The sequence below is a fragment of the Nicotiana tomentosiformis genome, chromosome 7 (assembly GCF_000390325.3).
Source record: "Nicotiana tomentosiformis chromosome 7, ASM39032v3, whole genome shotgun sequence".
Taxonomy (NCBI): Eukaryota; Viridiplantae; Streptophyta; class Magnoliopsida; order Solanales; family Solanaceae; genus Nicotiana; species Nicotiana tomentosiformis.
This window is the reverse complement of record NC_090818.1, coordinates 28,483,879-28,507,176: the sequence shown is the minus strand read 5'-3', so window position 1 is coordinate 28,507,176 and position 23,298 is coordinate 28,483,879. Positions and strand designations below refer to the sequence as shown.

The 23,298-nt window shown below is 34.3% G+C and overlaps 3 protein-coding genes across 4 annotated transcripts; 1 reads left to right on the top strand and 2 right to left on the bottom strand.

Moving 5' to 3' along the window:
* The first annotated feature begins 15,015 nt into the window (after window positions 1-15,015).
* Window positions 15,016-17,898, top strand: LOC104114654 (protein PATRONUS 2-like). 2 transcript variants are annotated; one of them, XM_009625147.4, is made up of 5 exons: window positions 15,016-15,149; window positions 15,995-16,087; window positions 16,213-16,494; window positions 17,284-17,327; window positions 17,438-17,898. In XM_009625147.4, the coding sequence occupies exons 2-5, from the start codon at window positions 16,021-16,023 to the stop codon at window positions 17,627-17,629; spliced, it is 585 nt and encodes a 194-aa protein (XP_009623442.1). In that variant the 5' UTR covers window positions 15,016-15,149; window positions 15,995-16,020; the 3' UTR covers window positions 17,630-17,898. The 2 variants fall into 2 exon arrangements, with proteins under 2 accessions (XP_009623442.1, XP_009623443.1); XM_009625148.4 differs by having other exon boundaries at window positions 17,415-17,619.
* A 1,232-nt stretch (window positions 17,899-19,130) lies between these two features.
* LOC104091982 (zinc finger BED domain-containing protein RICESLEEPER 2-like) lies at window positions 19,131-20,473 on the bottom strand. The gene is made up of 2 exons (XM_070180081.1): window positions 19,264-20,473; window positions 19,131-19,174 (listed from the first exon to the last, which is right to left on the bottom strand). Exons 1-2 carry the CDS (start codon window positions 20,471-20,473, stop codon window positions 19,131-19,133), a joined length of 1,254 nt encoding a protein of 417 aa, XP_070036182.1.
* Window positions 20,474-20,497: 24 nt separating this feature from the next.
* On the bottom strand, window positions 20,498-22,604 carry LOC104091981 (zinc finger BED domain-containing protein RICESLEEPER 1-like). The gene is made up of 2 exons (XM_070180080.1): window positions 22,599-22,604; window positions 20,498-21,334 (listed from the first exon to the last, which is right to left on the bottom strand). The coding sequence occupies exons 1-2, from the start codon at window positions 22,602-22,604 to the stop codon at window positions 20,498-20,500; spliced, it is 843 nt and encodes a 280-aa protein (XP_070036181.1).
* Window positions 22,605-23,298: the final 694 nt, after the last annotated feature.

Below are 23,298 nucleotides of genomic sequence, written 5' to 3'. Positions count from 1 at the left end.
GGGCAGAGAGTTTGGGGAGTTTAGCATATCTTCCAGCAATAGAGAGACCTTTGGCATTGGATGTTTAGACCTTAGCAGGCCAGCTTGTCAGATTAGATATTTCGGAGCCTAGCTGGGTATTGGCTTGTGCGGTCTCCAGGTCTTCACTTTATGACCATATCAGGGAGCGTCAGTATGATGACCCCCACTTGCTCGTTTTTTAGGACAGGGTTCGGAGAGGTGATGCTAGGGATGTGACTATTGGTGATGATGGCGTGCTGAGAATGCAAGGTCGGATATGTGTGCCTAATGTAGATGGGTTTTGAGAGTTGATTCTTGAGGAGGCCCACAGCTCGCGGTATTCCATCCATCCGGGTGCCGCGAAGATGTACCAGGATTTGAGGCAGCACTATTGGTGGAGGAGGATGAAGAAGGATATAGTTGGGTTTGTGGCTCGGTGTCTCAACTGTCAGCAGGTTAAGTATGATCATCAGAGACCGGGTGGCTTGCTTCAGAGATTAGAGATCCCAGAGTGGAAGTGGGAGCGTATCACTATGGACTTTGTAGTTGGGCTTCCACGGATCGGCTTACCAAGTCCGCGCACTTCATTCCAGTTGGTACTACTTACTCTTCAGAGTGGTTGGCTGAGGTTTACATCCGAGAGATCGTTCGCCTGCTTGGTGTCCCAGTTTCTATCATTTCAGATAGGGGTACTCAGTTCACATCGCAGTTTTGGAGGGCCGTGCAGCGAGAGTTAGATACTCAGGTTGAGTTAAGCACAACTTTTCACCCTTAGACGGACGGGTAGTCCGAGCGCACTATTTAGATATTAGAGGACATGTTGCGTGCTTGTGTCATTAACTTTGGGAGTTCATGGGACCAGTTTCTGCCACTCGCGGAGTTTGCATATAACAACAGTTATCAGTCGAGCATTCAGATGGCTCTGTACGAGGCTTTGTATGGGAGGATATGTAGATCTCCGGTTGGATGGTTTCAGCCGGGTGAGGTTAGGCTCTTAGGTACATACTTGGTTCAGGACGCATTAGATAAGGTGAAATTGATTCAGGAGCGGCTTCGCATGGCGCAGTCTAGGCAGAAGAGCTACGCGGATAGGAAAGTCTGTGATGTGTCTTTTATGGTTGGGGAGAAGCTTTTGCTGAAGGTATCACCCATGAAGGGTGTTATGAGGTTTGGGAAGAGGGACAAGTTGAGCCCCCGGTTCATTGGGCCTTTTGAGGTGCTTCAGAGAATAGGGGATGTGGCTTATAAGCTTGCCTTGCCACCCAGCTTGTCGAGTGTGCATCCAGTGTTTCATGTTTCCATACTCCGGAAGTATATTGGATATTCGTCCCATGTTTTGGATTTCAGCACAGTTCAGTTGGAGGGTGATATGAGTTATGATGTGGAGCCGGTGGCTATTTTGGATCGGCAGGTTCGGAGGTTGAGGTCAAAGGATATAGCTTCAGTGAAGGTGAAATGGAGAGGTCATCTTGTGGAGGAGGCCACCTAGGAGACCGAGCGGGAGATGCAGAGCAGATATCCATGCCTATTCGAGACTCCAGGTATGTTTCTAGACCCGTTCGAGGACGAACGGATGTTTAAGAGGGGGAGGATGTAACGACCCGGCCAGTCGTTTCGAGAGTTATAGCCTCATTTCCCCATTTCTACCTCTTTTTGTGTTATTCAGCTATATTATGTTATATCAGTTTAGTTGGTTCGGGTCCGGAAAGAACTCGGAGTGAATTGAGACACTTAGTATCTTATGTAGAAACTTAAGTTGGAAAAGTCAACTGGATGTTGACCTATGTGTAAACTATCTCGGATTTGAATTCTGATGGTTCCGTTAGCTCCGTTAGGTAATTTTGGACTTAGGAGTGCATCCGGAATGTGATTTGGATGTTCGTGGTAGAATTAGGCTTGAATTGGCAAAATTGGAAATTTGACGATTTCAGTCGGTCGTTTTGAGAATTGTAGCCCCGTTCCCCCACTTACTACTCATTTTGTACTTTATAGCTGTTATATGACTTGTCGGGGTAGTTGGTTTGGGTCCGGGGAGATTTCAGAATGAATTGAGACACTTAGTCTCAAGATTGAAAGCTTAAGTTGAAATGGTAGACCGGATGTTGACTTATGTGTAAATGACCCCGGAATAGATTTTTGATGATTCCAATAGCTCTGTATGGTTATTTTGAACTTAGGAGCGTGCCCGAAAAATTATTTGGAGGTCCGTAGTTAAATTAGGCTTGAAATGGCTAAAATAGAAATTTAAGCTTGAAAGTTTGACCGGGGAGTTGACTTTTTGATATCGGGATCGGAATCCGATTCTGAAAATTTGAATAGGTCTGTTATATCATTTATGACTTGTGTGCAAAATTTGAGGTCAATCGGACTTGATTTGATAGGTTTCGGTATCGAATGTAGAAGTTGGAATTTCTTAGTTTCATTAGGCTTGAATTGGGGTATGATTCGTGGTTATAACGTTGTTTGATGTCATTTGAGGTTTAGACTAAGTTCGTATGATATTTTAGGACTTTTTGGTATATTTGGTTGAGGTCTCGGGGGGATCGTGTGAGTTTCGGATGGTGAACGGATTGAATTTTGGACTTGGTGTTTTGCTGAAGTTTTCTGGTGCACAGGTCTGGTTTCCTTCTACGCAATCACGTGAGAGGATTCGTGATCACGTAGGCTTAGCTGGGCAGGGGAAAACTTTTTTTCTATGCGATCACGAGAATAGGGCTACGATCGCGTAGCTTTGGACGCCAGTGCATCGCGAACGCGTGAGGCGTGTCGCGTTCAGGTAAAGGAAAATAAGGCAGACAAGGGCCACGCGCTTAATGCTTCGCGATTGCGTGAATGAGTTCGCGATCGCGTAGGCCTGTGGAACTGTGCTTTGCGATCGCGTTGGATTATCCGCGATCCCGTAGGGTTATTTTTGGGCAGTGAAAATTTGTGCTTCGCGATCGCGTGAGTTGGTCCGCGATCGCGTAGAAGAAATGCCTGGACAAAGAGTTTAAGTTCTGTTCTATTTTTATCGATTTGGAGCTCGGGGAGAGGCGATTTTCGGGAGAGTTTTAAGAAAAATAACGGGGTAAGTGTTCTTAACTCAATTTTGGTCAAATTACCGAATCCATGGTTGTTTTTAACATTTAATTGGTGATTTAAGTTGGAAAATTTAGAAAACTCTCTTGGTTTAAATTGAAGATTTGAGGGTCGAGTTGAAGTTGGAATTTGATAAAATTTATATGATTGGACTCGTGGTTAAATGGGCATTAATATTTTGTAACTTTTGTCGGTTTTCGAGACTTGGGCCCCACAGGAGAGTTTTGAGTTAAATTTTGGATTTTTGTTGGAAAATTAGTATTTTTGTATAGAATTAATTCCAATAATTTGTATTAACTGAATCGAAATTATTTTGACTAGATATGAGGCTTTCGGAGGCTAATTCACAAGGCATAGCAGAGTAAAGAATTACACAGGTCGAGTTAAGTGACTTGTCTAACCTTGTGTGGGGAAAATCCCCTTAGGATTTGGTATTGTTGTAACAATTTGTGATATGTGAGTGGCGTATACGCGAGGTGACGAGTTCGTACACGGGCTAATTGTGGAAATTCTGATTCTTGATGAGTAGATTTATTTTAAATTCCTTAAGCGAGTTGCCTTAGCATGTGTATCTGTCATGTTTAGCCTAGTATCGCATGTCTACGTGTCTTAACCTTACTTGAAATTCATGCAACATATTAGTTGAATTACTTATTTCCTTGATTATTGTATTCGATTTTTAACTGTAGGATTCCTTGCCGTAAATTCGTGGTTCCATAATTTATGAGTTACATATTTACTTTGGGGTTATGAGGCGGTACCTCGAGAGATCCCCTTGTCTTGCATATTTACTTTGGGAGTACGAGACGGTACCTCGGGAGATCTCCCTATCGTGCATATTTACTTTTGGGACTACGAGGTTGTACCTCGGGAGATCCCCATGTTGTGCATTTATACTTGGGTTACGAGGTGATACCTCGGGAGCGTTCATGTTGTTTACCTCTAATTGTTGTATTGTTATCTTTCGATAAATTTCGTTTAATTTCTCAGTCACTTCATTACCCTATTATAAATTTCTGCCTTATTTATTATTATTTTCAGTAGGGTCTGACATGATCTCGTCATTACTCTACCGAGGTTAGGCTTGGCACTTACTGGGTACCGTTGTGGTGTACTCATACTACGCTTTTGCACATCATTTTGTACAGATCCAGGTACTTCCTATCAGACCAGGTATCAGTGAACTAGTTGTACACTGAGACTTCAAGGTACATATGCCAGCGTCCGCAGACCTCGGAGTACCCCTCTATCCTTATTATGTTATCTTCTTGATTTTTCTTTAGACTCTGATGTATTGAGACACTCAGAATAAATTCTTAGAATCTTGTGACTTATTTCTATCGGGTTTTGGGAGTTAAAATTATTGGACTGGAGTTTTATATTTATTTTATATGGTGAGAATTCGGCTTCAGTTTTATTTTATGTATTTTCGCAAAAAATAATTATTAGGCTTACCTAGTCTTAGAGACTAGATGCCATTACGACATCCTACGGAGGGTGAATTTGGATTCGTGACACCCACTGTTTAACTAAGGGTGATGTAGAAGAAGGTTTCAGAAAGGATCCATCCATGGATCCGAGTTTGTTCTTCACGCCTAATGAGAAAAGAATAGACTGACTCCACCCCCCAAAACCTGAGCCAATAAACTGCTTTGGCACTATCATGATGCCAGGATTATCTGAGGGATGAAGGTAATAGGGATGATCATGATCATGAAAATCCTCGATGTCAAAGTAATCGTCACCCATTGATAGTCAAATAAGATGTGAGTATCAATCACAAATTATATTACCAGAGATACGAGCACATCGAGATAGAACACCAAAAATAAAATTCCGTCAGAGAAGGGCAGATCTTACCAGAAAAGAAGAGTCGCACAAACAACTCAATGTGCACAAGTAATTAAGGCAAACAAGTTATTTCACCGATAAATTACTAAGCCGGGATGAAATCACTAGCAACTGAATCCGCGCAAGCAACTGAGGCAAATGAGCTATTTCACCGACAAAGTGCAAAGCGGGACGAAATCACTATCAAACCAGAACCAAACACATGAGGAAAAAAACTCCAAAGCATGAGTTCTCAATATAGTGAACGTGAACCAGGACGAATCGAACCCAAAAAATTTAAACAAGGAAAACTAGGGTTTCTTCGATCTGACAAATTGGCGACATGAATTGCTTGAGATGAAAGGATCGTGATATGAGAGATAATACTCGCTCTGATACCATGTTAAAATTGCAAAGCTCTAGTCGGAATCCATGGTAAAACCGGCAAAATCTAAAGAGAGAAAGCAAAAGAAAATAGAGAGAAAGGGTAGAGGAAATACGAAGCTTCTGGAATCTCATTCATCTGTTAAAACGAATTATACATTGTTTATATACATGGGCAAAATTGACTAAAGACGAGAAACTAATAATTGGGCTCGGACCCGAACTACAAAATAAATAAACAGACTAGGCCAAATCTGATACAACTCAAATACAAAGAGAATAGGCCCAAATTCCTATTCTATCAATTTCGCCCTACTGAGTCACGCATTTTGTTTGTTTATAATATAAAAGGATATGGTAAGTACTCGATCTGCTACGACATGGACAATTGTTCTGCGGAGGTAATGTGTGATTTTGGCAACCGCAAAACATACACCAATTTATTTCCTTATGAGTGGCAAGAATGGTCGTTGTCTTCTTTAGGCTAGCCTTCCGTTCAGGGGCGGATGTAGCATATACTGCGCGGGTTCAACTTAACTCATAACTTTCGACGCGGAATGAAAATTTATATGTAAAAAATTATTAAAATTACAAAAATAATAGAGATGAACCCATAACTTTAAAAATATAATGGGTTCAATGCTAAAAATTTTAAAAGTTAAACCCATAGAGTTTAAATTCTGGATCTGCCTCTGCTTCCGTTGGTTCTGCCACAAGATTGAAGTGAACTGTGGATCTCTGTCAAGTACTATGAATAATGATATTTCTGTAGTTTAATGAAATAAAAGTTGATTTTATGTTGGTTAACAACATTATTATATATTCATGATTAATATCACTACATTATAAGTCTGGGTGATTTATCGATCAATTGTTGTTGTAAACTCGGATGTAAAGGATCCTATTTTCCTCCGTCGTTCAAAAATATAGTACTAGTGAAATAGGTAAATAATGAAATCATTAAAATGATAGAAGTAAGATTTGAATATTTTTATGTTTGTCAAAATCAATTTCATGATTTCAGTATAAGAGTTAAATTTAATCATGCAATTGAATAAAGTTATTTGCAAAAGTTTATATTGGTATTTATCATTTTAATCGTTTAATTATTATTACTTTTCATGCCTAGATTATTATAACTTTTGTGAAAAAAGAACTACTCTTTAACAGTTCAAAAATGAAAAACGGAAAAAGCAAAGATTGAGGACTTTTACTTAACCTAAGCATGTATCACGAAATAGACACTTCATATACTTTTCTTTTCTTTTACCTTTTCTCTAACACGGTGCGCATCAATGTGCATACATATTGCGTATTGAGAAATTAAATCAAGGGAATGATCAATTTCCCTTGAACTTTCTGAAATAATAAATAAATGATTTCTTTTAAACTAGGGAATTTGTAGTTGTTATTCTTCTAATATGCTCTAGGTAAATCCTACTTTAGTGCAATAACTCACAAATCACACTGGATAGGTAAATCGCACTAAGTAATCCCCGTGCGATGAATTCAACCGGGAAAGCATGCAGAAAATTTCGAACATATGACCTCTCATTTGAGGATCTCCTCCTCAACCAACTGGGCCAGCCCTAAATTTTTAAGAGGAATTTTCAGAAACCATTATTGTTTAATGGCTATTAACTTTCTATAGCTACCATATATATAATTACTTCCTATAGCTTCTATTTAGTTTTTATGCGGCTGTATTCGCGCTACTGTATTCATGAATACAATAGCGGAATTCGCCTAAAAAATAGAGGAGTCCAGTTGTGCGACTGTATTCGCTGTATTCGCCCTACTGTATTCATGAATACAATAGCGTAATTCGCCTAAACAATAGGGGAGTCGAGTTGTTTAATAACGGAAAGAGGATCAATTAGTGTGTGTATCACTCTTAATTTAACTCAACAAAATCAATTCTACATAAATTTCGCTGCTCCTCTATTGTATTCCATGTATTCGCGCGACTGTATTTATAAATATAATGAGGTAAAAAATAGGGATTACAAATGTTTAAGTCTGTATTCCATTTATTCGCGCGAATGTATTTATAAATACAGTGAGGTAATCACATTGTATTCGACCGTATACATTGTATTCAATTCACAGATATTCGTTATTCACTATATATTGTAGGCAGAATAGCCTAGTATTCACTTGTACTAGTATGATTTTGACATCTCGGTCCCTCTACTCTACAAAACTTCAACTAAACACTTGAACTCATGCAAAATATAACTTTTAAATACATCTGACCATTGACCGAGCACATGTGGCAACAAAATATTGAGCTGGACAAAATGGGTGTAATTCACGCGGGGCAGTGAGTGTGAATATGAACATTTTGAACGATAAATTATTAAAATAAGAAGAATAAATAAATAAAAAGATAAAGTCAAAAAAGTAAAACAAAAATGAGCAAAAGCAAAACAGGAGACTTATCGTTCTTCTCAGCACCCCACCCCATCTCATTGCCTTTTCTTTCCCCCTGTTCGTTTCTTCTCCCCCCTCCACCCACCCAACCCCCCACACAAAAAAAAAAAAAAAGAGAAATAAAACAAAGTAATCCCTTACTGAAAATGGTTGTTTCTGCCATCAAAAACATTTTTTCCTATGATTTGATTTAATTTTAAGTTTTTCTTTTTCAATTTCTGATTAGAAGGCTTGAATTCATGGTATGAATAATCACTTGCACGTTTACTTTTTGCTGTGAAGTGGATTCAAAATAATCAATTGAAATTTATGGCTTAAATCATGAAACATGCTGCTTCAATTTTATTTTCCCTTCTAAAATTCGACAATGGTGTCGGGGAAGGTGCTACTGCTGGTAAAAGAATCTCATAATTTTTGTCTGATTTTCTTTATTTTTCTTTAACTTTTTCAATTGTTTTATGAAATGTTTTAAATTGTGATGGTTAAGTATTGTACTTTCTGTAGTATTATGGTAAATAGGCGGTAAGAGACTGTTTGGATTTTGAGAAGTGATAGTAAAAGTGAAAAGAAGAGGAGTGTACTGGTGGTTTTGGAGAGATTCACCTGTAATGGTGACAGTGGGGATAACAGGACTGATTGAAATTGTAACCAAACGTGAGTTTGGTTATGTATTTACAGACAAGGAGGAAGGGGAGGTGATGTCCGGTGATGGTGGGTAGAAGATTGAGAAATAGAATAGTGGAAGAGAAATGATTGTTTCAGATTTTCTTTTTTGGAAAAAAGGGGATGGATTTGTAATTTTTATAAAAAAATAATATTTATAATAAATAATGACGTGACATTAATTTAGCTTAGGTGGATATGATATGTGTGTCATGTCAAGCGAGTGAGCATATAGGTGTTTAAAATTTATGTTGTTCAAGTGTTCGGTTGAAACTTTGTAGAGTAGAGGGGCCGGGATGACAAAACCAAACTAGTACAAGTGTCTCTCAGGCTATTCTGCCTATATTGTATTCAATTCATCGTATTCAATTCGACTGTATTCAAACAACAAAAAATCACAAAAACACAGTGATATTCGGTTGTATTCAAAAAATACAGACCTTCAGAATACATAAATACATGCAAAAAAATAATGTATTTATATAAAAAAAATATAATATATTTGAGTGTATTTGTACAGAATACAATGTATTTGTATCATTATATGTGACTAAATAGCAAAGAAGAGAAGAAAGTTCGCCAGAGATGACGTTTTCCTGCCAAGCAAAATACTGTATACATTGTATTGAAACTAAAAATAGAGACAGACAAAAACTAAGCCCTCAAATCTTCTCCGGCGTAGCCATGGCCAGATCAAATCTTCTATATTTCTCCTTTACAATTCTTGTTCTTCTTTCAGTTGGAAAAGTCAGAAAAGAAAAGTACTGAACTTAAATCAAGTATGCTTGCACGGTTTTCCAGTCACGAGAAAAGGATAACTAAAAGGAAATTTTGAAAAGGGGTGAGTGTTTGGTACTTCGGTTCGGTATTTAATAACTACGGTTCGGTACTTCAGTATTCGGTATATCAATTGTGCGTACCAAAGTAGTTTGGTACGGTTCGATATTTTCTTATTTGGTTCGGTACAGTTTCAGTATCATACCAAAGTCTTTCAATGTAACTAAAATTAATTAACTACATCATTGTAGTCACTGCTCCTCAAATGTATAACTAGAAAATAAATTGTGTATTATCTTGTATACAGAATTTTGAACTATAAAGGCCAATTTGAAGTTGTAAACTACTCCCCGTGATAACTGAAAAGAGAATGAAAAACTATGGAGCAAACGAAGGAAGTGCAAAATAATCAAGGATTCATTTGTTGAACTCCTAAATGACTCCTCCATCCTCTGCAATTACAAGACCAAATAACTTAAAAGACAAACCAGCAAAAACAGAATAAAAAAAAATTGTATAAATTGGAAATTAAAATCAAACAAATGTTATGGAACATTAAAGGGGAGTGGGCTGTTTTGAACCCTGAATATATTTTCCTTGACAATTGACACTTAACCTTCACAAACAAATATACCCATAATGTATGAGGGGAAGTATTTGAAACTTGACAGTGTATAAGGGGTAAGACTTCGAAGCATGCCAAGTACTGCCCGTAAGTAATAAGTCTGCTTGAGCGCTAAGGATCAGGGAATTAGGAGGTTTGGGGTGTTGGGCTTAGGCTAGTTATTGGGTTGGAAAATAAAAATATTGTTGGGCTTGGACTTAAATATTTCGGTATTTCGATATACCGAAATATCAAAAACTCAATACCGTACCGAAATACAGAATTCCGAAATTTTTGTACCGAAATATACCGAAAAAAACCGAAACCGAAATACCAAATTAATTCGTTTCGGTTTGGAATTCGATTTTTCGGATTTTATGCCCACCCCTAATTTTGATAGAGAGAGAAATAATATAGTTGGCGTATTTCATGCCTCGATTTTAGATATAAATAAATAAATATTTTGCTATAAAATAAAAAAGGTAACTATAAGTAATAATATTTTAAAATTATTTTAATTTATAATAAATATGGTGTAATAGTTTGCGATAAAAATTCTAATTTTTAAAAGTAAAAGGTCAACATTTTTCTTTGTCACGTGCTAGCATTTCGTGTAAACCACTTCAAATGCCGTTGGTACAAAAAGCGATAATATAGTATTTCAAAGTAATTCAAGAGGGTATTAAGACTCACCCAAATTTTAAGTGTCTTGTTTGGCCAAACTTTTAAAATTAATTTATTTTGAAAGGTGCTTTATCTAAAAATATTTTTTGGTGTGAAGTAATTTGTATTTTGGTTAATTAATTTAAAAAATACTTTTGAACAACAATTAGTATTTGACTAAACTTATAAAACGTGCTTCTAAGCATATTTTTTAGAAGAATTACTTTTTCTTTTTTCTCAAAAACTATTTTTACTTTTACTCAAAAATATTTTTCTTTCTATTTTAAAAGCTTAAACAAGCACCTTAACTTCAGGAAGAAAAAATACTTTTAACTAAAAATATTATTTTTGCCCAAAACAAAACATAGCCAAAAATAGGGTTGTGCATAATTTGATAAATACCGAATTACCGTACCAAAATCAAAAATTTTGGTATTTGATATTCGATATTTTGGTATTCGATCGGTATGGTATTTGGTTTTAAGTTTTTAAAAAAATTGGTATTAGGTATGGTATTTGGTATTTTAAAATAAAATACTGAAATACCGATACCGTACCGAAATATATATTATATTACACAATATACATATTATTAGTTATAACATAAATATAAGAAATCTAGAATTTTACTTTCATTTATTCTCTAAGTTCATCAATTAACTCTAAGCAAGTAACAAGACATTTCTAATAATCAAATTTATTCTTTTATGCACAGTTTCCTCTCTCTGGGTTGGTATTTGTTGGTTTTGGACAAAACTTTTGTCAACAAACATTTTAAATTTTGTACTTTCGAGTACTTTAATTTGGAATATTACCGTCTATGACTCTATGCGCTAGTTAGTATTCAAACCAAATAAACCGAAGTTACTGAACCGAAATCGAAACCGAAAGGAGAAAAATTACTTTTAACTAAAAATATTATTTTTGTCCAAAACAAAACATAGCCAAAAATAGGGTTGTGCATAATTTGATAAATACCGAATTACCGTACCAAAATAAAAAAGTTTGGTATTTGATATTCGATATTTTGGTATTCGATCGGTATGGTATTTGGTTTTAAGTTTTTAAAAAAATTGGTATTAGGTATGGTATTTGATATTTTAAAATAAAATACTGAAATACCGATACTGTACCGAAATATATATTATATTACACAATATACATATTATTAGTTATAACATAAATATAAGAAATCTAAAATTTTACTTTCATTTATTCTCTAAGTTCATCAATTAACTCTAAACAAGTAACAAGACATTTCTAATAATCAAATTTATTCTTTTGTGCACAGTTTCCTCTCTCTGGGTTGGTATTTGTTGGTTTTGGACAAAACTTTTGTCAACAAACATTTTAAATTTTGTACTTTCGAGTACTTTAATTTGGAATATTACCGTCTATGACTCTATGTGCTAGTTAGTATTCAAACCGAATAAACCGAAGTTACTGAACCGAAATCGAAACCGAAAGGAGAAAAATTAAACCATACCGAATTTAATTAGGTACGGTATTGATAAAAATATTTTAAGAAAGCGAATACCGAAAATATCGAACCGAAATATCTAAATACCATACCGACCGACGAACTATTTTGTGGAAATGAGGGACTAATTTAGGAGGTCTGTATTCTTCCTAATATTGTCTTCTGAAATCCATTTGTTATTTTTGCAGCCACAAAGGGTCAGTACGAACCAAGGGCGAATGTAGTGTTTGAACTTATAAGTTCAATTAAATTCATAAATTTTGATATAAGGAAAAGATTTATACATAAGAATTTATTGAAACTGTAAGAATAATAAATATGAACTTATAACTTAAAAATATAATGGATTCAATATTAAAAAACTTAAAAATATAATGAATTCAATATTAAAAAACTTAAAAATTAAATCTATAAAATTTAAATCTTGAATCCGCCTTCGTAACAATGCGGAGTACGACATACAGTACATCTTATCCACATCTCATTTTCTGTAAATGTTTGATACGTTTTTCTCGGTTCCCTTCTCATCAAGTCATGTGATCCTGTACTGCCTTTCGTCCTTTTCCTCAACAACCAAAAAAAAAAGAGAGGTAGAATTGACATTTGTCCTTTCCACTTAAATATTGAACATTACAAAATCAATTGATAAATTTTATATTTTGTACAAATTAAAGAGAAAAAAATTTCCTTCACTACCCTTATTCTGTCAAATCATCCCGTTGTAAGCCTAAAACATGACGCAAACTGAGTTGGACTTCTATGAAGGAATATAATTCAAAGATGAACGGGAAGTTGTAGGAGTTGTTTGGTAGAATGTATTAGGAAAAATAATATATGTATTAGTTTTAGTATTATTAATTTTTTATCTGGTAGTATTTTTTAATTTATGTATAATTAATATATGTATTTATTTATTTATTAGTTATATACCTTATTTAATATTATTCTTAAATATAGCAAATTATGACATTAGCAATACCATAAATTTTAATACATGAATAAACATGTATAAAGATAGAATGTGCCTTTCAAAATCTTTTCCAAATCCTTTTCAAAGAATGTGGAGGGTTTTTGAAAAGAAAGCAAATAATTTTCCTTTTACAAATTATACAATGCATGTTATTTTTGATACACCAAACCAAACAATTAATACGAAATAATATAACACAATAATGTGACTCTAACTTATTCATCGTTGGGAAACTACCAACTATGTCCATTTATAAGTAGCTTATTACGAAAATTGACAAATTCATTAAATATTACTAATATTAGTCAAATATTAACCAATTAGCTATTTGTAGTTAAAACAAGGTTAACTTTTTGCTTTCTTTGAATGAGTGTTATTAGAATAGATTGAGTATATCTTAAGGTGTTTGAATCTTAGTTTTGAGATTATTTTGCGGAGTTTTGAGGTGGTTTGAATTGAAAATTCGAAGTAGAAGATGAAACATGAAAAAAATGATTTGTGTATCACACTATGTATCATTTGTGTATCACGTATATATTATATTTGTATCAAATGTGTATCACATGTATCTCCACGTATACCTCTGTGTGTGATACATGTGTCGCATAAGAATTTTTTAAACTCGATTTTAACTAAAAATTTTGATACCAAATCAGTCCAAATCACCTTCAATCTTTTTTAAAATTTGTATATTGACTCATCTACATGTTTTTAATGAATTTCAACCATACTCGCTGAAAAATGTCCTTTTGCTTAGATTTTTAGAATCTTGTATATATTTTTTTTGTATTTCATTACCTTATTTGCTACCTCATCCATAAAATTTTCTTTCCGTCTTGCATATGATGTTGCTGATCACACTTGAAAATATGGAAGGAGATCTTTGTGTGATTCTTGGAGAGAAAGAACCTTATTTATTTGGGTTTTCAATTTTTATATGTGATTGGCTAGTTTTGGTAAGTTTATGATTAATAGCTAGAGGTTGATAAGTTGGAACTTATTTGGGACATTTATGTATGTAGAGTTTTTTACACACTTGATCTTTTTTTAACTATTATTTAAAAAAATAGCATCATTTATTGTTTATTCCATAAAGAGCATTTTTTTTTATTATTAGCATATTATAAAAATTAAGCTCAATATTTAATAAGTTAATTGACTCACTAATCACAAGAAGTACTTTTTTTGTTCATCTCCATTCCCTCTTTCCAACATTCATCTTCTTCACTCCATTTTTAAAAATCTGATGCATATGTGAATGCCACCTAAATTCAAGATGTATTGATTTATACGTCTTTTATACTCTGTATATCAAGTATCACTTTAATTCAAAATGTATTTTTATGTATATAATTTTTGTATATTTATTTGTGAAGTGCCATCTTATTTTAAGATGTATTTTTAATATATATTTTAAATATATTTTATATGTCAAGTGCCATTTTAATTCAGGATGTATTTTTTATGTATATTATTTTTGTATATATATATGCCATCTTAATTAAATTTAAGATATATATTTTTATGTATACTTCACATGTCTAAGTGTCATCTTAATTGAAGATGTATTTTTTATGTATATTTTTTATATATTTTATATGTGTTAATTCAATGTATATTTTTTTATATATACGTTTTGTATATATTAACATATATCATTATCGAAGTAAGATATTTATGTTGAGAAAGGAAGAAAGAAGGAAGAGAAAAACTTAAGAAAGATAATTAAAAAGAAAACAAATGAAACAAATTTAGAAAATATATTGGTTTCGGCAGAAAACAAAATTAAGAAGATGAAGAAAAAGAAGGAAAGCTAATAGATAAAGAGGCATGATTTTTGTAAAAAGAATTATTGACTTTCCATTCAAATTACTTATGTCTACGGATTAATAATTAATATTCCTATTTTAATAAAAATGTGTGCTATAAATATAAATATTTTCATGCCATAACTGTAATATTGAGTTTCATGCTAAGAATTTATTATATTTCTTTTAAACTGTGACAGTTATGTAAAGTTCTCATCTATGTAAGATTCCCTTTATCGTTTGTTTTGGCTCAATTCTAATTTTGGAAATGAAGCCCAAAAGGCTATAAGTGGGAATCAAAGAATTCATTTGGGCTGCAATTTCCAATTAAAGGTCGGGTTCATTTTACCCCGCAAATTCCCCAAATTTGAACTGTATTCATCTACCGCTTTTGCCCTAAATTGACACCACTCTCAGGCGCAAACTTCTCGGCATTCTCTTCTCCGGCGAAATCGAGTTGTAAGTTTCCTCGAGATTTCATCCCCTCTCTCATTATAATTGAAATGCGTTTTTCTATTAGTAAAATCTACTCCTTTTACCAAATCAACTGTGTTGCTTTGTATTGTGAACTGGCCCAAATGCTGCATTCACAATTTAATACTTAATTCAATATTCTGGTGTCTGAAAATAGGGAATAAATTTCTTTAATCTAGTCGTGTCTTAGCAAATTGGGACGTCACATATGTCGGGACAGATGAAATATGCAGTTCTTACTTGTTTTCCATGTGATAATGGGTGTGAAGTTGTTGGGTGTACTGATTTTCCTTTTGAATAATCATAATCAGATATCTGGGAAATGATATTATGGAAATAAGGGAAAAAGATATTCAGGCTTTCAAAATGGATTTTTCATATTGCGAGTTAATAGCCCTTCGAATGCAAATGTTACTACTTTTTAATTTATTTACCGAATATTTCTGCTTTCTTACCATTCAAAGATATCTTGTCTACCGTGATTATTAATTATTAGATTGTTAGATTATATCATGATTCCACACAGAGAGAACTTTGAAAGAAATGCCTTTTTATTTTTTTCTTAATTTTTTTAGCATTGCGTTTCATGCCTTGTTTTAGCATTGCCTAAACAGATAATTTTGGATGTCAGAAGTAAGACATTAGGAGAGGACAAAACTAAGATTGTAGAGTCGATGGAGACTAGGTTTATTGCTTCTTCTTGTGGTAGTTTAGTTTGCACTGTCTGAGCTTGTTTTGAGTAAAATCTTTGAAGCATCGACTCATCATAACTCGTCGATTTCACTGTCTTGTGTACCTTATTTATGATTCGTAACACTGTAATGCTGCAGGCATCATTTGATTGAGAGCTATAATCATGGCAAAAAATCTCATTCAGAGGCCGCTAATCTTTCAAGATGAAAACTCGGACATATACCTCAAAAGTATGATTTGGTTTATCCATATTTGCCTTGTCCAAGATACTTATGCCAGGAATTTACCTGTTTATCTGGAAAATTCGTTAAATTATTGCAGCTATGCTTATAGGTAATTTCATTTTTTTTTGTAGAGGGTGTGATATCAGGCAAATCAAAGAGCGGTAAACCAGAAGCTATTAAGAAAGGTATTATAGGGCTTAAAAGTCGTAATGCCCTCAATGACATCACAAACAAGTCAACTGCCCCTCCTGAAGAAGCAACAAAGAAAAAGAATTCACAGAAGGAGCTTAAAGTTCCAAGTGAGGTTAACATTGCAGAGGAGACATTTCTTCATGATCATAAAAAATGCATTGAGGCACAAAGATCAGTGATGACACCAAAACATTTCTTGGAATTAGTTCTGCCTGGATGTGGTAATTTCTTCTTTCTTGTGGGATGTGTATAAAGTCAGTTTTGTGATAAGTTGGTTCGCTTGATTGGGTTTTTCAGTCTTTTAACAAACCAATCACCTACTGAAATAGATTCAGTGCGGCTCAATTTTTTTCCCTTTCCAATCTCTTTTTTGAGTTTCTAATTGATTTCTTGAATACAACATTTTTGTCTTAAACTTGTATAAATTAATTGCCGTGTTCTTGCCAATAAAAAATGATCTTACAATATTTAAACATTAAATTCTTAAAAGGTTTTTGGACAACACGATAATAAACAAATAGATAAGAAGGGTCTTGATATATTTTTGTTTCTTTCTTCAGTATTTTGTTTTTTTCTTTCCACAACATAAAACAAACAACTGAACTTTGAGAATGAAAGCCAACACCAGAAAAAAAAAAACATAAACCAAAGTTATCAATACGATCAGTTTTTTTTCCCCAGGTTAAAATGAACTAGTAACCTAGCCCTAATCATTGGTATAGTTCTCTAGCAACAAATTGTTATCGATATTACCTGGCTTGAAGTTTTGATTCTTCAGATTGTCTTTTGGTTTGTGTTTGATTGCTCCATTATTTGGAGAAAAATTAGTGCTTGAATGCAGAAAGCTAGTATTGCATTGGTGCACTGTGGTTGTGGCGGCCACTATTCTTGTTTATGCATCTTTGCTCTGGTTGCTTCTCGCTCACGAATAAAAACGGTTAAACAGTACATTTCATGCTATGTATCCAATTAGATACTTCAGGAGAACCTAACGCACAATTTTCCTGCAGATTCAGCTACTCCTATTGAAATACCAAAAATGGATATGGGAATGGTGAGTCTAGTCCTTCATTCTTCTACATTTTCACATGCATAAGTGTGGTCTGGAAGGTAAAATCTGAATGTGTTGTAGTGATCTCAGGCTACTTTTTATTGCTTCCGCAGAGTGATCAAGGAATGGATAGCCCACGCTGTTACCCTGTGCCAGAAGAATTGCCTATGCCAGAGTTCTCTTGGTTGAGATCCTCATGGAAGTCTCCTCCATCTTCTCCAAAGAAGAGGGATTCACCACCCTCTCCTTTTCGATGGGAGTTTGAGTCGGTTGAATTTACATTGAAGGAAGAAAATGATTGCTGAAAGTGTAAGCACTATTTGGTTAATGGCATGCACATGTATCAGTGACTCAACAGCTTTGGATTTGATTGGCTCCTCTAGTTTTTCACCAACACTGGGTGACTTGTCTTTGTCTTTCTACTTCTAAGAAATTAGTTTGTGCTAATGCAAGGAAACTGGTTAATTTTGGCGGTTGTAAGTTTGTGAATTGTGACACCTTGTAACTTGAATCGACGTTTAATTGATATGTATATTTATGACGATTTGCTAATGGAGTTGATTATTTGGGTGCACATCATTTTCGGACTCAAATGTATGTAATTTAATATAATATAATATGATTATTTTGTGAATTTTGTGGTGAGTACTGATATAAAAGACAGTCTATATCTAGGGGTGGGCGTTCGGTCGGTTCAGTTCGGTTTTGAAGAAATTCGGTTCGGTTATTTGGTTTTCGGTTTTGTAAGAGTATTAACCGAAACCGAACTGAAATAAGTTCGGTTTAGTTCGGTTTTCTAATTTCGGTTCGGTTTATTTCGGTTCGGTTTTTAGTTTGAACATTATCATATTGGGCTTCTTCTACGTATTAACTGGACTGACTAATTTGTTGATTTTTTCCAAAATTTCGGACTTCTTGTGTTGCTTGAATGTGATAAATCATAAATCTGTTCTTTTATTTATATAAATCTGATTTGTGTTGCTGAGGAGTATTCTTGATTAAAAAATCTGATTTGTAGAAAAAATATACTATAATCTTAGTAACACAAATATAGCGATAAGGACTATTATCTCCCAAAAACCTTTTGGTCTACCAAGAATCAAATAAAAGCATGTACATTTTTTAACATATACCAAGATGCCATTTCTTCTGGAGCGAACAATAGACCACCAACATGAGCTTGAAAAGTAGCAGCCATCTGGTTTATTTATAAAATCACATGCCAATGTGATAATTTGCACATAATCAAAAAACAGAATACCCATATCAAATTCAATATGCAGCAACATATGTCCAATATTCAGCCATGAGAGAACAAAAAACCCAGAATCTATGCTGCTTTGCTGCCAAAAACCTAGAAATATGCCAATGTGATAATTTGCACATGAACTTCATTCATTATATCCAAAAATTAGCTTGAGCAGCTAGTAGGAAACCACTGTTCAGTACAAGCAATATCACATAACCAAAAGAGTAATTCAGAAATTAGAAAGTTTTCATGCTGTTTAAGTCTCAAAATCAGCAAAATAACTACATTAAGTACTACTGCAACATCAGTTTGTCTACCAAAAGAGCTCACTAGCAAGTTATTACTGCAACATCACTTGTCTATTTACTTGTTGATCTAAACATTTATGAAGATGATACATAATCCGTAAGTTCCATTTAGGCGCCATGATCAAACCTTTGCAAAAAAGACATAATTATAAGTCAAAAAACACAATTGATTTATAATAAAGTATATCAATGTTATATCATCAAATATACAGAAGGTTATCAACTTACCACATATGCCATAAGTTGCAACTATATGTCAATAATAGTTGAATCTTTTGCACAATTTGCCAAATCTAAGGAAAATATTGAAGAAAACTTTGTCAAGCATCAGTGTTAAGTAAACTATTTGTAATATAATAAATGCAAAACACAAAATAATTACCAAGTTCCAGTTGTTCTAGATACTCCAAGTCTTCCTCAACTTTAATAGGAATAGGTTCACTTCTAAGCCAATCTTGAAGACAAATAAGAGATTGCACCAGTTTAGGCGTCAACGAACTCCTAAACGAGTCAAGAATGCGACCTCCAGTACTGAATGCACATTCTGATGCAACACTTGAAATAGGAATGGCTAACACATCATGAGCCATCTCCGCAAGAATGGGACATCTAGGCTCATTGATTTTCCACCACTTTAAGATTTTAAACTTATCCGTTTCGGGCTCAATATCTTCAGCAAGATATCTATCTAACTTTGATTTAGCACCTAAGGCTCCTGTCACTTCCTTATGTTTCTCAAATTCCAATTTCGTTCTCATTGTTCCTCTTTTCAAAAAGCTACCATAACCACTCACAGTAATTGTTGTGTTTCCAGATGAAGCAGATGTAGATCCTTTTGAATTTTTCTTTACATAATAATCAAACAAAGAATCCATATAATTTTTCACTTCTAAAATCAATTTCTTCCCTTCTTTTTCTCCAAACATCCTCACAATTGCAAAAGGAACATAGTCAAGCTTGTTACGGGGATTCAAAATTGATGCAATAAAGATCATATTGTTCATTTTTTCAGGTTCACCCCAATACTTGACAAATTTTTCTTTTATTTTTTTTGCCATTTCTTTCAAACTAGCATCTTCATGTTCCATCAAATCTTTCAAAATAAGATCAAGCTCATAAATTTCAACAAAATATACATTGGAAGTGACATAAATAGAACCAGAGGCCCTCAAAGTAAGCAAATAAAAAGCTTCAAGAAATTTTACCATTATTCTCACATTATCCCAGTCAACACTTGTGAGATCACCTGCACTAGTTCCATCTTCACGTACATAGGTACGAAGATGATACAACAATCCATGATCAAAGAAACTATATTTGTCAAAGGCAAGCTCAAATTGTTGTGCTGTGTCTAACATCATGTATGTAGAGTTCCATCGAGTAGAAACATATAAGCATAATGTTCTCTTGGAAGTTAACTTTTGAGATTCACAACATTCTTTAAACTTTCTAATCCTAGCGGGAGATAGTCTAATGTATCTCACAGTTTGTCTAACTCTCTTGATAGAAACACCAATTTCTTTCAACCCATCTTGTACAATGAGATTAAGTATGTGAGCCATACATCTAACATGCCGATGTTTACCATTCATTATATTAGTTCCCCAAGTAGTCAATTATTTAGACACTTCTCTTACTGTGACATCATTGGAACTAGCATTATCTACCGTTATAGTAAATACATTTTCCAAACCCCAATCAAGCAAGCAATTAGTAATAACCGCCGCCATATCATCACCCTTATGACTAGAGATAGGATAAAATTTTATTATCCTTTTATGTAATTTCCAATCGCTGTCAATAAAGTGCGCAGTAAGACACATATAGTTTATTCTTTGTATAAAAGTCCAAGTATTTGTTGTAAGATAGATTTTTGGACGTGCTTCATTGAAGGACTTCTTCAAACTTTGTATTTGTTCACAATCAAGTTCATAACAATCTCTTGCCAATGTTCTACAAGAAGGAATTTGAAATTGAGGTATTGTGACTCCTATAAACTTCCTAAATCCTTCCTTTTCAACAAAACTAAATGGCAGTTCATCCAAAATTATCATTTGAGCTAAAGCTCTCCTACTAAGTGCTTGATCAAATTTCCAAGTGGTAAGCACCCCTTCATTTGCCCCATTTAAAGCTAGTAGAAAACTTAGCTGTGTTTGACTATTTTCTATTTTACGGGGCATTTTGGGACACTTAGTGAGATGATTGTTCATTGATGTAGTACCATTACCTTTCGTAGCAGCTGCATAAGTTTTTACACAATACTTACATTTTGCTCTTTTAGCTCCACTAGGATCATCATACTTCTCAAAATGGTTCCAAGCATCAGATCTAGGTTGCATGACTTTCCTTTTCTTTGGAGCTTCATCAAGACTGAGACATTCAGTGTTAGGTATGCTATCATTTGAACCCCCATCTTCATAGGCTTCACTTACCCTACTTCCATTTTCTTTCATCTACGAAAACGAATACAAGCAGAACAATAAAACACTGAGCTATAATAATGAGAAAAAGGAAGTTAGAGGATGAGACAGAAACAAGCACAAAATTAAATGAGGAAATAGAAACAATAACCGAGCAAGAAGACAAAAAATGGACATCAAATTCAAGAGTCAAGACTTCTTTCAACAATATACATGCGTTGATGACTTAGGAGAATATTATGACTAGTAAAGTCTAGATCCAAAAATTATCTTAATACGCAAATAATTAAGGGATTTTTACACAAATAGTCGACCATATTAAACATATCTAGACAAACAAGCATAATAAATTTTTACACAAATAGTCGGCCATGTTAAACATATCTAGACAAACAAGCATAATGGAACTCCTCATACTTTCATAACTTAGGAGAATATTATGACTAGTAAAGTCTAGATTGTTGGCGTTTTACATAAATCTATCTTGTTCATATAAAGCAAGTCATTTTAAACTCGGTCACTGATATTCTTAAATAGAAATAAAAAGATAATTTACGACGAAACAGTTTCCATTGCTTAATCGAAAAATATATCATGGATTCAATGAAATATATGGAGTATCTGTTTAGTTTAAATTCAATAACTTATAGGAGTAGGGTTAGATTAAATGAAATATATGGAGTATTTGTTAGTTTAAATCCCATAAATTTTAGGGGTACGGTCGTACGGAGGGCAAAGGTAGGAGAAAGGAAGAGTAGAATCAAGATTTATTTAGGAAACTATGAAAGAATCATTTTATAACTAGTGCAAACAGACGCGCGATTCTACCCAATTACATGAATTAATTTGATCCTTAAATAATAAAACAATTAAAAAATTATGCAATACTTAGCCTTGAGATGGAGACGAAATAACAAAAATAATAATTCCGGAAACAGGATTTCCGGGCACAACAGTGATGAAATCGAAAAGCAAGAGGATAAGATTGTATTAAACTTTGAATAGAATGTAACAGAAAATTCGTGCCGCTCACAATGATAACTGAACTCACTATTTATAGCTACATCTAGGGTATGAGGTCCTAGGATCGTGCCCCTCTTTAATGTCAATTATGAGGGTCATTGATGAAGATGTAACGGTGAACATAAATGCCAAATTCCCTTTAATGGGTAATCGTTCTTAATGCCACGGAATATTCTCTATTAAATTCTACCAGACGAAAAGTATTTATCACATCTTTATGAGAGTTATTCTTTCTGATGACAAACGGAACAGTTGCCTTCGGTCTAAGCCATACCTCCATCTTGGGTTCCACGTGACCCTCTTTTGGGTGGCCACGTGTCAAAGCATATTTTACCCTATACAGATAGTCCCCCTGCTTTCCAGTGACACAACTTTGTATTATCGAGAAGTTGGTAGAAACACTCTTTTGGCGCGAATTACTATAACTCCCCCTGAAGGCTTCTGACGGTTGATTAGACGCACGTCTCTCCGCATTTAATGTCCCGAACACGCGTCATCCCATGATTTAGCACAACTTTTGCCATTTATTGAGGTAATCATGGCCATAAATTTAGCCGCCAAAACTTTTACTTATACGCATCAACCTTCTCTCCTATACTTCCATAATTTTACAAGCTTCCCTTATTCAACTTGCATCATGCTCTTCATCTAATTCTCTTCAAGCAAAAACTTTTTCCTTCTTCCATACAATGGCTTCTTCCTCAAAGCGTACCCAATTTTCAAAGAACAAGAACAAGGCCGAGGATTCTGCTCCTCCAACAGTGGGCTCCATCATCCTTAGAAGTCTTGTTACCACAAAAGACTTCGAAGAGAAATTTCCTACTATTAATTCTCGTACATGGGCCGTCAGTAGGTATCCTTCTTCCATCCGTCCTTCTAGCATTCCTGCTGTAAAGGAAGATTGCCGCTGTCACGATTTGGATATTATTGCTCCTGATCTATCGGAGCGAGTGACCCTACCCAAGGGGTTTTTT

What these genes read in the sequence shown, in the direction of transcription:
- LOC104114654 (XM_009625147.4), top strand. Translation starts at nt 16,021, where the DNA reads ATGGCAAAAAATCTCATTCAGAGGCCGCTAATCTTTCAAGATGAAAAC. An exon ending in CTCGGACATATACCTCAAAA is followed by an intron (nt 16,088 to 16,212) that starts GTATGATTTGGT and finishes TTTTTTTTGTAG; the next exon opens with AGGGTGTGATATCAGGCAAA. An exon ending in CAAAAATGGATATGGGAATG is followed by an intron (nt 17,328 to 17,437) that starts GTGAGTCTAGTC and finishes TTGCTTCCGCAG; the next exon opens with AGTGATCAAGGAATGGATAG.
- LOC104091982 (XM_070180081.1), bottom strand. Translation starts at nt 20,473, where the DNA reads ATGAATGGTAAACATCGGCATGTTAGATGTATGGCTCACATACTTAAT. An exon ending in TCTAGAACAACTGGAACTTG is followed by an intron (nt 19,175 to 19,263) that starts GTAATTATTTTG and finishes TATTTTCCTTAG; the next exon opens with ATTTGGCAAATTGTGCAAAA.